Source organism: Portunus trituberculatus, chromosome 28 (genome assembly GCF_017591435.1).
Source record: "Portunus trituberculatus isolate SZX2019 chromosome 28, ASM1759143v1, whole genome shotgun sequence".
NCBI lineage: Eukaryota > Metazoa > Arthropoda > Malacostraca > Decapoda > Portunidae > Portunus > Portunus trituberculatus.
Genome location: NC_059282.1, coordinates 5319344 through 5334769, shown reverse-complemented (window position 1 = coordinate 5334769; position 15426 = coordinate 5319344). Strand labels below are relative to the sequence as shown.

The following is a 15426-nucleotide window of genomic DNA, read 5'->3' as shown; positions in this document are numbered from 1 at the left end:
TAAGCAGAATGAATATCAAAACGCGTCATGGTACTGAAGGAGATCATTTCTGTATTCTTTTTATCCCTCATTTTTTTCAACCATGCTGACTGATAGTGGCGATAAAGATGCCGAGAATGTCAGCACAATGACTCACGATTGATAACAGATAATGAAAACTCGCTCTGTTCATCCTAACCTCTCGTTTTTCATCCTTTTCATCCTTTTTCATCACTTTTTTCTTTTCTTTTCCTTCACATTCTTTCCTTCCTTCCTTCCTTCGTTGTTGTTGCTGTTGTTTTCATTGTTGTTGTTTTTGTTGTTGTTCTTCCTTTTCTTCTTCTTCTTCTTCTTCTTCTTCTTCTTCTTCTTCTTCTTCTTCTTCTTCTTCTTCTTCTTCTTCTTTTCTTCTTCTTCTTCTTCTTCTTCTTCTTCTTCTTTCTTCTTCTTCTTCTTCTTCTTTCTTCTTCTTCTCTTCTTCTTCTTCTTCTTCTTCTTCTTCTTCTTCTTCTTCTTCTTCTTCTTCTTCTTCTTCTTCTTCTTCTTCTTCTTCTTCTTCTTCTTCTTCTTCTTCTTCTTCTTCTTCTTCTTTCTTCTTCTTCTTCTTCTTCTTCTTCTTCTTCTTCTTCTTCTTCTTCTTCTTCTTCTTCTTCTTCTTCTTCTTCTTCTTCTTCTTCTTCTTCTTCTTCTTCTTCTTCTTCTTCTTCTTCTTCTTCTTCTTCTTCTTCTTCTTCTTCTTCTTCACCATTATGCACCTTAGACAACATTACACCTCATCCTATTCATCCTATCCACCTTTTTTCCATCCCTAGGACAGCCTGATTCGCGTCCTGCCCCCTAACCCAGTGTACGGCGAGCAGCCTTACACGGTGCAGCCTGGACAGTGTGGCGAGCCTGGCCTTTACATTCATCTCACCTCCCGCTACCTCAGAGACGATGATGTATCCTGCAGGTGGGGGGATAGAGGTGAGTGGGTGGTGGTGGTGGTGGTGGTGGTGGTGGTGGTGGTGAGTAATAGGAGTAATAATAGTTGTGGTGTATACTAAAAGGTTCTCTCGCTTTATTATATTTTGGTTGCATTTTTCAGTGTGTGTGTGTGTGTGTGTGTGTGTGTGTGTGTGTGTGTGTGTGTGTGTGTGTGTGTGTGTGTGTGTGTGTGTGTGTGTAAGTGTGTATTTGATGTATGTATAGAAAATTATCTTTATTTTTATGTTAGTTTATTTCATTTTATTCATCTTTAGGGTTGAGACTAAACAAAAGCCTTCCCTCAAACCCTTACCTTGTGTTTGTGAGTCGTCAAGGTCTGCTTGTTTCACTCTTGAAATGAAAGGAGGACAACATAAACACTATTAGCAATGTTAGGCACCATCACCTTAGCTACGACGCCAAAAGTTCATGTGGCAAATCAATATATGAATAGTTCTGTAATGATGTAGTGCTGGGAGCTGTGATGGTGGTGGTGGTGGTGGTGGTGGAAGGGGAAAGTAGAAATATAAAGGATAGTGAAGGAAACCAGAAAGACAGAGCAGTATAGTAGAAAGATAGGACAGGATAGAAACAGAGGACAGTCCAGATAAAAGCCAGGGTACAAGAGCAGAAAGGTAGTGGTGCTTAACCCCTTCAATACCATGACATGTTTTCATATTCATTCTGCTTACTGTTTGGCGATTTTATACAGCTTCAGAAACTTATGTTGAGATTGAAATAATTGAGACACTGGCCATTAATCTTCTGACATCCATAAACCCTTCCTAATGTAAATAAAATCGTCTAATCATACCCCCATGTTCGTGGTAACAATGCGTCCCAGTAATGGAGACGCTTAACCCTTCAATACTTGGACACAATTTGACCTTGGGATTTGTGTACGATTAGACCTTTTTATGGAGGTCAGAAGATTAATAGCCAGTGTCTTCACTATTTCAATCCCCACGTAAGTTTTTGAAGCTGTATAAAATCCCCAACTAGTAAGCAGAATGAATTTGGAAAAGCATCATGATACTGAACGGGTTAAGAAAGATAAACAGTACCTTCTTGCGATTATTGGACGTTGAGTATGACATTAACCTAGTATTCCTTAGAGTACAACTTATCCCACCGCTGCCACCATTTATATGTATACGAGACAGGGAGTACGCCACAATAACCCTGATAAGATATGGTCAGGCGATTGGCGCGAACTAATACAATCAACATCATTTATTTTTAGATTAACAAACATGATTATTAACGAAGCAAACTGATAAACTATGAGTGTGGACCGTTGCGTGATTGGTAATTGATGTACATAACAGGTAAGGCGCTAATGAAGGAGTGGACACGACTACGGTGGGGCGTTTTCGATGAGTCAGGCTACAAGGATGACCCAATCTTTCCCCTCTACTACCCACAAGCCAATGCCGAGGAGGAGCCCCATCTGATTCCTAACGTGTGCTCTGATGAACCGGTTAATGGAAAGTATATGTGAGTAGTTGTAGCAGCAGTAGTAGTAGTAGTAGCAGTAGTAGTAGCAGTAGAAGGAGGAGGAGGAGGAGGAGGAGGAGGAGTAGTTATAGTAGTAGTAGTAGTAGTAGTAGTAGGAGGAGGAGGAGGAGGAGCAGCAGCAGCAGTAGTAGTAGTAGTAGTAGTAGTAGTAGTAGAAGAAGGAGGAGAAGCAGAAGAGGTATTGATTTCTTTGGTTTTGTTTTGTTTCGTTTTCTTTTCTTTTCTTTTTCTTTTCTTTTCTTTCTTTTCTTTTCTTCTTCTTCTTCTTCTTCTTCTTCTTCTTCTTCTTGTTCTTGTTCTTGTTCTTCTTTTTGTTCTTCTTGTTCTTGTTCTTCTTGTTCTTCTTGTTCTTATTCTTCTTTTCATAAATACTTGATGTGTACCTACCAACGAGTTTTTAGCATTTTCCTTGTTTATTTTCATCCCCTTTACTAATTTTCATTCCTTTCTAGCTCCCTACTTGAATACCATCCTGTCATTCCTTCCTTCTTTCCTTCTTTTTCTTCCTTTCTTCCTTCCTTCCTCTCCATCTCTGCGCTCACCTTCTCTCGCCCCACTGCAGGAAGCCATCTAGTGGGGCGGAGTGTAAGCTGAAGGAGGATGAGGAGTGTCGATTTGTGCCTAAATATTTGCAGAACGCCTCCTCCTCTCTCATGAGCAACCACCATCTGTCCACCGTGAGTAGTAGTGGTGGTAGTTGTAGTGGTAGTAGCGGTGGTAGTTGATAATGTGATAGTTCCTCCTTTTCTCGTTTGTTTCATATTTTATTCTTTTATTTTGTTTATTTCTTATCTATTTTTTTTCAATGATCGATTCTGACGTATATTTGTGGACTGGCGCCTAAGTGGGTCTTTTTTTTTCCTTGTTTTTTTGTTGCTTTTCCCCGGCGGCCTTCTTATATTAACCCTTTCAATACTGGGACGTATTTTTACCATGAGTTTTGGTACAATTAAACGATTTTATTGACATTAGGAACGGTCTTTGGAGGTCAGAAGAATAATGGCCAGAGCTTTCACTAATTCAACCCCCAAATAAGTTTCTGTAGCTGTATAAAATACCTAAATAGTAACCAGAATTAATATGTAAACGCGTCATGGTACTGAAGGGGTTAAAAAAAATAAAGGTTCTATTATTTCCTTCCAATCAGGTGCACGAGTTTTGTGACGGTGATGGAAAGACTCACAACAGCCGGGCCCCGAATCGCCACAACCTGCTGTGTGGAGGACAGTCTGTGTGGGAAGTTATAAGCAAAAACGTGGAGTTGGAAGAAAATTCGTGAGTCTGTCCTTGAGTAGAGCCGTTTTCTTTCTTGGGTTTAATTTCTATTTGTTTATTTTATTCTATTTTTCATTTACTTTTTTTTTTTTTGTGTGTGTGTGTGTGTTTTACTTCTTTCATTATTAGTTTTTGTATTTTCTTTTTCAGATTCGAGGCAAATTTGATATATGCATTCAAAAATGTCTTATCTTATACTATTCTTACTTTCATAGCATTGTAGTGGCTAGCAGCTGGGAAATATATTGAAATCCGCCCATTTTCTTCTTATCAACTCTTCTCCTCTAACTGACTGTCTTGATTCTTTAAGTCACCGCCGCAATGTTGCATCTTTATCTGTCTTCTACCGCTGTTTTCATGCTGTCTGCTCTTCTGAACTTGCTAACTGCATGCCTTCCCCCCTCCTGCGGCCTCGCTGCACAAGACTCTACTTCTTCTCATCCCTATTCTGTCCATCTTCCTAATGCAAGAGTTAACCAGTATCTTCACTCCTTCATTCCCTACACTGGTAAACTCTGGAACTCTCTACCTGTGTCTGTATTTCCACCTGCCTATGACTTAAACTCTTTCAAAAGAGGAGTGTCAAGACACCTCTTACGTTAACTGGACCCTCCTTTTAGATTTTTCTGTTTTTTCTCTTTCTACTTTTCTTTTAACAGGGCCTGGCAACCAGCGGGATTTTTTTTTTTTTCCAACACTGTGTTTGCCCTTGGCCAGTGCCCTTGTAATGTAAAAAAAAAAAAAAGATGCTCGTAAAGAATTGTGAATTGCATATCATAGTGAAAGAGAAGACTTACGATCTCTCTCTCTCTCTCTCTCTCTCTCTCTCTCTCTCTCTCTCTCTCTCTCTCTCTCTCTCTCTCTGCAGCAAAGAAATAGCTCAAGGATCGTCGGTGGAGCCTGAGTTCACAGTAGTACGCGAGGTGCCTACTAAGTACATGTTGGCGCTGGAGAGGACGCCAGCGGTGAGAGGGAAGAAAACCCTCAACGACAAACTGAAGGAGAGACTGACCAAGTGGTTGAGTGATGGCGTGTCTGACCAGAGTTATGTGGGCCTTGTGGAGTTCGGGTAAGACAGAGAGAGAGAGAGAGAGAGAGAGAGAGAGAGAGAGAGAGAGAGAGAGAGAGAGAGAGAGACTTATCTTCCTCCTGTTCTCTCTTTCCTTCCAGCAGTACTTTATCTTCCTTTATCTTTCTCTTATCATTTATCTTATTTCCCTCTACAGTACCATCTCCACTTTTCATTTGCCTTTGTGTTCCTTTGTGTTCCTCTTGGCTAACCTTTACTCCTCTCTAGTAAGTAAACAGTGAGTGAGTGAGTAAATATGTTGCCTTTTTACTATACAATAATCGTGTAAATTCCCTATCTTTTGGCTAACCTGTTCGGATCTGTAAGGGGACTGGCGACAGAGTGGGCCTTCTTTTTGTTATTGTTGTTTCCCTTGCCCAGTTTACCCTTACATAAAAAAAAGTCAATCACATAATCTTGCAGGAGTGTTACTATGAAGACGAGTATGAACTTAGCAGGCAGTGGATCAACCCGCAAAGATCTCATTGACAAGACATCAGATGTAACGGCAATAGAGGCTCCACCCTGCTACGGATGTTTCCTGAGCTCCTCGCTGCAGGTAAGGACTCACAAAGGTTTTATTGTATTGAGTTACACAGCCACGTCTCATCTCAAATAAGCTTCATTTTATATGTGCTTAAATTTTCACTCTGTTTTATTCTTCCTTTCTTTATTTCAGTCATTTTCTTTCTTTCATACTTTTTATTTCGTTTCTACTTCTATTCATTCACTCATTTACTCACTCACATTCATTCTTTTTTTTTCTGGCAAACAAATTTTTTCCTCTCAAAATGAAATAAATAAACAAAACCTACTGATGGTCCTCTGAAATTTATATAGACTGTAAAAATCTACTTGCGTAACCCATTAACACCTCGCCACTGTCCACGCGTCAGCTGATGCAGGGAAAGATGAACAACTCTGTAATCCTGCTGGTGGCGAGCGGCGAGGAGCCCTTCACGGAATCTTGGGAGAGCCTCTACCTCAACAAGCTGAAGAAACACAACACTCGCGTCCACTTACTGCTGCTCTCGTGAGTTTGTTGACAGAGGGAGTGACTGAGTGACGAGTTTGTTGGTTGAGGTAGTAAGTGAGTGAGTGAGTGACGAGTTTGTTGACTGAGTGAGTGAGTGATTAAGTCAGTGACGAGTTTGTTGACTGAGGTAGTGAGTGAGTGAGTGAGTGACTAGTTTATTGGTTGAGGGAGTGAGTGAGTGAGTGACGAGTTTGTTGACTGAGTGAGTGAGTGAGTAAGTGAGTGACGAGTTTGTTGACTGAGTGAGTGAGTAAGTGAGTGAGTGACGAGTTTGTTGGTTGAGGGAGTGAGTGAGTGAGTGAGTGAGTGACGAGTTTGTTGACTGAGGTAGTGAGTGAGTGAGTGAGTGACTAGTTTATTGGTTGAGGGAGTGAGTGAGTGAGTGGGTGACGAGTTTGTTGACTGAGTGAGTGAGTGAGTAAGTGAGTGAGTGACGAGTTTATTGGTTGACTGAGTGAGTGAGTGATTAAGTCAGTGACGAGTTTGTTGACTGAGGTAGTGAGTGAGTGAGTGAGTGACTAGTTTATTGGTTGAGGGAGTGAGTGAGTGAGTGACGAGTTTGTTGACTGAGTGAGTGAGTGAGTAAGTGAGTGACGAGTTTGTTGACTGAGTGAGTGAGTAAGTGAGTGAGTGACGAGTTTGTTGGTTGAGGGAGTGAGTGAGTGAGTGAGTGAGTGACGAGTTTGTTGACTGAGGGAGTGAGTGAGTGAGTAAGTAAGTGAGTGAAGTGTTTGTTGATAACTGAGTGAGGGAGTGACAAGTTTCTTGAGTAATTGAGAAACTGACGAGTTTGTTGGTTAATTGAGAAAATGAGTGAGTGAGAGTGAGTGTGTGAATGATTATGACTACTTACTTGATTAACTGAAATTTTTAGTATGTATGATTTATTGACTGACTGACTGACTGACTGGATGAGTAAGCGATTGATAGATAGACACTGATACATTGGTGATTAATTGATAGAGTAATTGAATAAGGGAGTGAAATATCCATACATTTTATTGAACATGAGTAAAGCAGTAACAGTCGAGGAGTTAACCATCACCTCCTTGCTTTCTGACGCAGGGAGGAAGGAAAGGGCGCCGCCAAACTGAAGGTACTGAGCGAGGCCACCATCGGCAGGCTGATCCCCGTGAAGCAAGGTGAAGAGGACAAAGCTGTGAGGGAACTTATCGAGGAAGCTCAGCGTGCGGAATCCTCAAGCTTCAAAGAGGAGAAGATAATGGTGAGAGTAAACCAAAGCAAAGGAAAAGCAAAGTAAAATAAAGCAAACCAAACGAAAAACAAAACAAAAAATTGAGTAAAATAAAACGAAAGGAAACTAAAAGAAAGCAAATCAAACTAAACTCAAACAAAACAAAACGAAATAGAAACGAAACAAAACGTACTAAAGCAAACCAATCCAAACCAACACAAAGCAAAATAACACGACAAAACAAAGAGAAAAACACGAAAAACTTTTAAAACAACACAAAACGAAACCAAAACAAACCAAACGAAAACAAAACCAAAAAAAAAAAAAAACATGAAAAACCTCTTAAAAACACACAAAACGAAAACAAACCAAACCAAACTAAAAATGAAACAATGAGAAAAACAAAAAAAACTTAAAGAAACACAAAATTAAGCCAAACCTAACCAAACCAAACTAAAATGAAGCAAAACAAAGAGAAAAAACACGAAAAAAACTCTTAAAACAACACAAAATTAAGCCAAACCTAACCAAACCAAACTAAAATGAAGCAAAACTGAGAAAAACACGAAAAAAACTCTTAAAACAACACAAAATTAAGCCAAACCTAACTAAAAATAACTCAAAATAAAGAGAAAAACACAAAAAACCTCTTAAAGCAACACAAAATTAAGCCAAACCTAATTTATCCTAACCTAACAAGAACCCTCTCTGACAGTTACAAGACTCATCGATCAAGGGCAAAACTAAGAAGCTGAACAGTACCTTTGGCGTGGACGAGAGCGTGAGTGATAGCATTTCCTTCAAGCTCACCACGGACAGGTCCCAACACGTGTCCCGCTGGCCCTTCCTCGTCACCCCGGCAGGACAGAAGGTTACCACGGAAACAAATGGAGCGCGTAATCAATTCACCACCACTGTGACCAACCCTGAGGTGAGAGAGAGAGAGAGAGGGGGGGGGGAAGGGAGGAGACATTTAGGTGGTTTTAGCAATTTTTTTCTGTCGTGTTTATTTATTATTTTTTTTATTGTTTACTTAATGTTACAATTCTTTTTTTTTTTCCTCCTGTTTCTTCTTCTTCTTCTTCTTCTTCTTCTTCTTCTTCTTCTTCTTCTTCTTCTTCTTCTTCTTCTTCTTCTTCTTCTTCTTCTTCTTCTTCTTCTTCTTCTTCTTCTCCTCCTCCTCCTCCTCCTCCTCCTCCTCCTCCTCCTCCTCCTCCTCCTCCTCCTCCTCCTCCGCCTCCTCCTGTACTGTCCTGTCTCTCTTATCTGAAGCCAGTTAGATGTAGTTACCAAACAGTCTCGAAAGGACCAAGAGATCTGTTGCTGTTTGGCTTTCCTTTGTATTCCTTTATATTCCTCCTCTTTCTCCTCCTCCTCCTCCTCCTTTTCCTCTTCCTTCGCATTTGTCGTCGCCTTCTACTACTACTACTACTACTACTACTACTACTACTACTACTACTACTACTACCGCTTCTTACAGGTCGGGTTGTGGCGTTGGGAGGTGGAAGTATCTGGCTCAGACCTCTACACCATCAACGTGACGGTCTCAGCGCCGCCCACCGATACGGAGGCTCCTCTGGTGGCGGAGGCGTGGGTGAGTGTGTTTGTGTGTTTGTCAGGAAGTTAGTGGATCTGTCCTCTGGTGTATGTGGTGTGTGTGCACGATTCGTGTCCAGCAACAATAGCAGTAGTAGTAGTAGTAGTAGTAGTAATAGTAGCAACAGTAACAGGAGTAGCATTAATATCAAGTGACTTTTTTCGTTATCATTTTTATTGTTGGTGTTAAAACCAACAGCAGCAGCAGCAGTAGTAGTAGTAGTAGTAGTAGTAGTAGTAGTAGTAGTAGTAGTAGTAGTAGACGTATAGTAATAGTAGTAGCAGTAGTAGTAGTAGTACTAGTAGTAGTAGTAAAAATATTAGTAGTAGTCGTATTAGTAGTAGTAGTAGTAGTAGTAGTAACAGCAGCAGCAGCAATAGCAGCATCAACATTAACAACAGCAGCAGTAACAACAGTACCACTTTTCCCAGATGAACGCAAAGAGTGGAGACACCTTGGATGCCTCGACCGGGCAGCTCCACCTGTACACCCGCGTCAGGAAGCAGGAGTCACCGGTCACAGGCGCCTCCGTCAGGTAGGAGAGTACGTCTGAGTAGCGGTCCCCTCCCATCACCATCTGCTAGAAAACGGATTGACTCATTGCTATGCTTACTGAGTGCTTTAAGGCGCATAATCTGAAACACTCCGCTCTCTCACCGTGACTATTTTTAAGGGCCATAGAAATGATAAGCCGGTTTCTCAAGAGTCCTTTTCCCCTTCAGTACCAGGACATGTTTTCATATTTATTCTGCTTACTATTTGGTGATTTTAAACAGCCTCAGAAACTTAACGTGGGGATTAAAATAGTGAAGACTCAGGCCATTAATCCTCTGACCTTGTAAACAAAATCGTCTTATCACACCAAAAACTCGTGGTAGAAATGCGTCCCAGTACTGAACGGGTTATTAATGTAGGAATCTCGTTAATCTCTCACTAGAACCATAAAACACCTGTAAAACCCCATGTAACTTCAACTATTAAGCCTTTCAGTACTGGGACGCGTTCTTATCATGTATATTGGGTATGATTAGACGGTTTTATTTACATTAGGAAGGATCTATGGAGGTCAGAAGATTAATGGCCGCAGTCTTCAGTATTTCAATCCCCCACATGAGTTTCTGAAGCTGTTTAAAATCACCAAATAGTAAGCAGAATGAATATGGAAACGCGTCATGGTACTCAAGGGGTTAAGAGCATTTGGAAGGTAGTCGATGTGTAGAGCAGAGACCTTTCCCAGCAACGTGTCTCCCCTCAGGGCCTTGGTGAGTCAGGAGAAGCCACCGCCGCCCCTCGAGAGGTGCAGCTGCTGGATGTAGGCGCCGGGGCAGACACTCTTGCTGGCGATGGAATTTACTCCCGCGCCGTAACCTTCACTGACGAGGACGTGTATTACTTCAAGATTGTGGTGAGTTAGTAGTAGTAGTAGTAGTAGCAGCAGTAGCAGTAGTAGTGATAGTAGTAGTAGTAGTAGTAGTGGTAGTAGTAGTAGTAGTAGTAGTAGTAGCAGTAGTAGTGATAGTAGTAGTAGTAGTAGTAGTAGTAGTAGTAGTAGTAGTAGTAGTACTGTTCCTGATCCCTACAGCAAGTCACCACACCGTCTTTCGTCGCTTCCCTATCTAACCCCAACATTCTCCTCCTCAGATTTCAGACAACAGCTCCTCGTACTACAAAAAGGAGTCGTTCCAGCACACTTCCATGCAGGACATCCGCTACCCGATCCTCGACAGCTGCCTCGATGCATCCTCAGAAGGTAAACATGAAAGGTCCTGTCATACCCTTCCGATTCCTTGGGCTTCCTTGAACTCTGTGGCTTTCGTTTTCTTCTGTGTGTGTGTGTGTGTGTGTGTGTGTGTGTGTGTGTGTGTGTGTGTGTGTGTGTGTGTGTGTGTGTGTGCTATTATTTTTCCTTTATTACCATTAGCACTTTTTATGAGTGGTACCTGCCCGGGCCATTTCCTTGAGCTTCCTTGAACTCTATGGATTTTGTTTTCTTTTCTTTTTTTGTGTGTGTGTTTGGTTTGTTCATATTCTTCCTTTACCGTTAGTACTGTTGTTATTAGTGTTACCTGCAATATCTTTCCGTTTTCTTGGGCTTCTTTGCTTTGTGTGGGTTCCGTTTTCTTTTCTGCGTATTATGAAACGCTGTGTCTTCTTACCACGATTCGAAATGCCACTGAGATGATAAGCCACGTTCTCTACAGTGTTTTACCATTTTTTGTTTCATTATTGCTGTGGTCTGCTTGTTCGTTATCCTGTCTTTTTTTTCCTGTCATAAGATTCAATACACGCCAGTCTTTGCCATCACTTTGCTGTCATTGTTGTTTCTCCGACAGACCAGTTCACCTTCTGCTGCGGGAGTGTCGTGCCCTCCGATCCACAGCAGGAGAAGCGGACGCAGCATTTCACCCGCGTCATCAATCTCGGTTCCTTGAAGGTATGGAAAGGGAAAATGTACCGAACCTAACCTATTCTAACCTAACCTGAACTAACTTAACCTAACCTGACCTAACCTAACCTAACCTAACCTAATCTTAACCTAACCTAACCTAACCTAACCTATGCATAGATAAGTAGATAGGATAAATAAATAACTCTACTATACTCTCTCTCTCTCTCTCTCTCTCTCTCTCTCTCTCTCTCTCTCTTTCTGGTAAAAGCAACTCAACATCACGTCTTTCCTCTCACAGGTTACCGGGGTCAGTAGCTCCCAGTCCGCCCTTCCGCCTTCTCAAGTGAGGGACCTGAAGGTGAAGAGGGCGTGGGTTAATCGTCTCTCCCTTGCCTGGACCGCGCCGGGTGAGGAAGGCGACAGAGGCAACGGTAAGGCATCCAGGAAACTCTCTACTCCCTCGCCACAAGTTGACAAAGACCACAGAGATGATTAACCGAGTTCTCACAATTGTTTCTCTTGTTGACAATGAAAACTCTTGATACTCTGTCACTAAAACTATAAAAACACTCTTCCTTACTTTCCCAAAGAATGAAGGAAGTCAAAAAGCCACAGAGATTATTGATTAGAGGCCAGAAAGATGACTAACCGGATTTTCACGAGTGTTTCTCCTGTTAACAATGAAGAAGTCTTGATACTCTGCCACTACAACCATAAAAGCACTCTTGCTAACATAACTGAATGCGTGAAGAAAGTCAAAAGGCCACAAAGATAATTAGGCGGGTTCTCACGAGTGTTTCTCCTGTTAACAATGAAGAAGTCTTGATACTCTGCCACTACAACCATAAAAACACTCTTCTTAACCTAACCGAAGCATGAAATAAGCTGTAAATAGTCACTCAACACTCCACATTTTCCTCCAGTGTCAAGTTACGAGTTTCTCCTGGCGACGAGGGCCGAGGACTTGCCGAAGACACCTGAGGCAGATGGCAACCCGCTCGCCCTCCTCACTCAGGCGGTGGACGAGGAGCTGGACCTGGACCTGGAGTTTGGACAGAGTGCTAGCTTCGCCCTCAACTTGACAGACCAGGAGCTGCAGGAGAAGCGGCTGTACTTCCTCGCCCTCAGGAGTGAGAACGAGGCTGGGAAGAAAAGGTGTGTGGAGAAATGTGCTTATCTATATATCTTTCTTTAACATCGCTTTGCACTTTGTTTAGTATTTCTTTTTTTGCCTTTTTCGTTTTCTTTTTCCTTTTTTGAGTTCTCTCTTTCCGAAGCACAAAAACGTCCCTTATTCTTCATATATTGCAATAGTAATGATCATTTTTGTATTTATTTTCTCAAAGTTTATCGCATTTCCTTGTTGTCATAGCAAGTAGAACACGTTTTCCCTTTCTGATATTGCTATAGACATAAAGTGTCACAAGTGTACCTAAATTTTCTTACATTGATCCCATTTTCTTCCTTTAAATGACAAAAAACTCGCAATTCCCACATCAATAGTAAAAAACTTAGCCATCGACACTCAAGAATTCCATCTCTCCCTTGACCCTTCTCATAACGCAAGCTGTCTGTCACTCTGTTCCATCCTACGCATCACCGCTCACTCTTACACTTTACACCCATATTCACAAACACCTCCGCGCCACACCTCACTATTTTCAAAGGGCTCTAGTTGAAGTGACACGGGATTTTAAGGATGTTTCTGTAAGTCTAATGACATTTTAACCCCTTCAGTACCAGGACGCGTTTTCATATTCATTCTGCTTACTATTTGGCGATTTTCTACAGCTTTAGAAACTTATGTGGGGATTAAAATAGTGAAGACTCTGGCCATTAATCTTCTGACCTCCATAGACCCTTCCTAATGCAAATAAAATCGTCTAATCTTACCCAAAAATCATGATAAAAATGCGTCTCAGTACTGAAGAAGTTAACAAGATTTCAGCATTATCAACAGGACAAATGCTCTTTACAACTCGGCTAATCGTTTCTGTAGTCTTTGAGAATGGTCGCGGTGAGAGGGAAACGTTTCTAAATGTGACGCTTATTGTTCCTTCATCCCATTTTCTTTCATGTTCAGCGCGCTCTCGAACATCGCTCGCTTGGTGCCAGAGGGAAGGCTGGAGGACGAAGAGGACGAGGAGGAGGTGGAGGAGGTGGATGGAGGAGGCAACAGTGGGCAAGGAGGAAGACCTAATTCACCTTTCATTTCCTTGAACGATTTAGGGATGAGGTGGCACGATTATATGTTCGTGTGTGTGTTTGTGTTCTGCCTTCTTTCGTGTATGTGTTAGTGTGGTGGTGGTCATGGTGGTGGTAGAAGTGACAGTAACGATAAGAAGAAATTAGAATAACGATGATGAAGAAGGAAAAGGAGAGCAAGAATGGTGAGTAAAGTAGTGGTAGTAGTAGTAGAAGTAGTAGTAGTAGTAGTAGCAATGATATTAGTAAGAAATGATAATAGCAATTATGAAGTAAAAGGAGGAGAAGAATAAAGATACGTAAAGAAATAGTAGTAGTAGTAGTAGTAGTAGTAGTAGTAGTAATAGTAGAAACAGCAGCAGTAGTAGTAGCAGCAGTAGTAGTAGGAGCAGTAGTAGTAGAAGCAGCACCGACATTAACTTCGTGAAATAAGACAGTGAACGTGCAGTACAAAAGCCTCGCCTGTGAGCTATGAGCCAAGTAAGATGAGTCAACAGCGGCCTGGGTGTGGCTCTGGTCACGCCCATCTATTCATTACCAGGTGACGCGCCACGCAAGGATGTAATCTCTTTAAAGTAGTTCCTGTTTGTATGTGTCCCTCCCTTGCTTTACTCTACCATAAAGTCTCACATGGGAGATTTAGGGTTGATTTTTTTTTCGGAAGTTCGTTGCAAGTTGCAATCGTGTTATTCTAAGTGAAGACTTATTCTTACTGCAGGTAATATATTATACGGTATTGTATTTTCTAATTTTAATTCATCTAAGATTAATTACACCACTTTTCAAGATTGCTCATAATGTCACACAAATTCAATCAATGCCCTTAGAAATGTTAAGCTCATCTCCATAAATCCTTATCTCCGTAAATCCTTCATCAATGTTAATCACATACAATAAAACCACAAACATTAGGTGCCAATTTCACAGCTGATGCATCTCAATATCAACTCAATGCTTGACTTCTATAAATGCCCATATAATGTATACACCACAATATATCATATGTAATTATCTCCTCAATATTATATATCTTAATGCATCAACTGTGGAATTGCACTACACATACATAAAATCTTAATATAACATCCTAATAAATACACATCCTATATTTGTTTCCTCCTTTCACTTAAATGACATAAACATTGTCTTAGACTGCATTAACAACTATAGAGCTTTACTCACTAATACAAGAAAGAGTCTGTCCATGACTCGAATGTTTCTTCTCCTCCTCTCGGCCACTGCCTTCTGCTTTCTCCTCTCGTTTCTGCCAAGATTCTAGATATCTTCTTGCTGGTTTCTGCTTATTTTAAATACTCAAGGTTTCGTACCTTTTCTCCACGCCCATTTTACCATCTACCATTCAGAGATCAGACATGTGGAGGTCCACGTGTGACAATGTAAGGACGAGAACACATACGAAGGTAATGTAGAAACAACCTTAAACGTAGTATACACAACATTGCCTTACTGGTGTTTCATAGGCTCAACTTTTCCCTAGTCTCATAGCACGTTCACCATTGGTCTAAACATGAAATACTGCTTGTTCATTGGCCATTTAAAACCACCCATCCTGTTCAACTACACGTGGGGAAACACGTGTTGACTATACCACTCTCCAACGTCGTAACCAGAGTATTTTGTTTTGAGTGTTTGTTTGGGTCTGCGTACTATCTGAGGTCTGGCTTCCCTCTCTCTTGTTTATGTTAGGCCTCTCACTCTCGTGTTCACAGCAGGGTCCCTTTTACAATTCTCCCGTAGACGTAATTATTTACATCCTTGTGCCACTGCTGCATCACGCTATGTCCCACCAGGCTGTGGCATGCCAGGGTATGACATACCCCCATCCTTAGTAGCGCGTCCCGGCGCGAACTGCTAGTGGTGAGGGCATGCGTGATAAGCGGTGTCCTCTGGATTGAGCTGGCGTTGTGTGCTGACAGTCACCTGGGCTGGCGCAGCCTGTGCCAAGCCAAGGAGTGCACAGGGTCGGTAGATGCGGTAGGCCACCAGGCCGGCCGCGATGACCCCAATAGGCAATAGGATCCAGAGCCAGTCCTTCCAGTTGTGCCAGTCGAGTGCCGTAGGAGGGGACTGTTTCGCCAGCGGCTGCATATGTGCAATATATTTTGGGACAGACCAGGGCTCAAGACCAAAACTGTCGGGAATGCTGATATTAGTGGTATTCACAATAACAGAATGT

General features: G+C 41.7%; 1 protein-coding gene across 2 annotated transcripts in view; it reads left to right on the top strand.

The window, feature by feature from the left end:
- LOC123510023 (calcium-activated chloride channel regulator 1-like) overlaps positions 1 to 10385 on the top strand; it is a 43363-nt gene extending 32978 nt beyond the window's left edge. For both annotated transcript variants that reach the window (XM_045264720.1, XM_045264718.1), the window contains exons 4-16: positions 792 to 945; positions 2274 to 2442; positions 3026 to 3140; positions 3611 to 3738; positions 4607 to 4807; positions 5231 to 5366; positions 5704 to 5840; positions 6909 to 7068; positions 7754 to 7969; positions 8519 to 8632; positions 9067 to 9170; positions 9891 to 10040; positions 10277 to 10385. In XM_045264720.1, coding sequence (XP_045120655.1) covers positions 792 to 945; positions 2274 to 2442; positions 3026 to 3140; positions 3611 to 3738; positions 4607 to 4807; positions 5231 to 5366; positions 5704 to 5840; positions 6909 to 7068; positions 7754 to 7969; positions 8519 to 8632; positions 9067 to 9170; positions 9891 to 9951 — 1695 coding nt within the window. In that variant the 3' untranslated portion in view covers positions 9952 to 10040; positions 10277 to 10385. The remainder of the gene's footprint in view (positions 1 to 791; positions 946 to 2273; positions 2443 to 3025; positions 3141 to 3610; positions 3739 to 4606; positions 4808 to 5230; positions 5367 to 5703; positions 5841 to 6908; positions 7069 to 7753; positions 7970 to 8518; positions 8633 to 9066; positions 9171 to 9890; positions 10041 to 10276) is intronic.
- The last annotated feature ends 5041 nt before the right edge of the window (positions 10386 to 15426 follow it).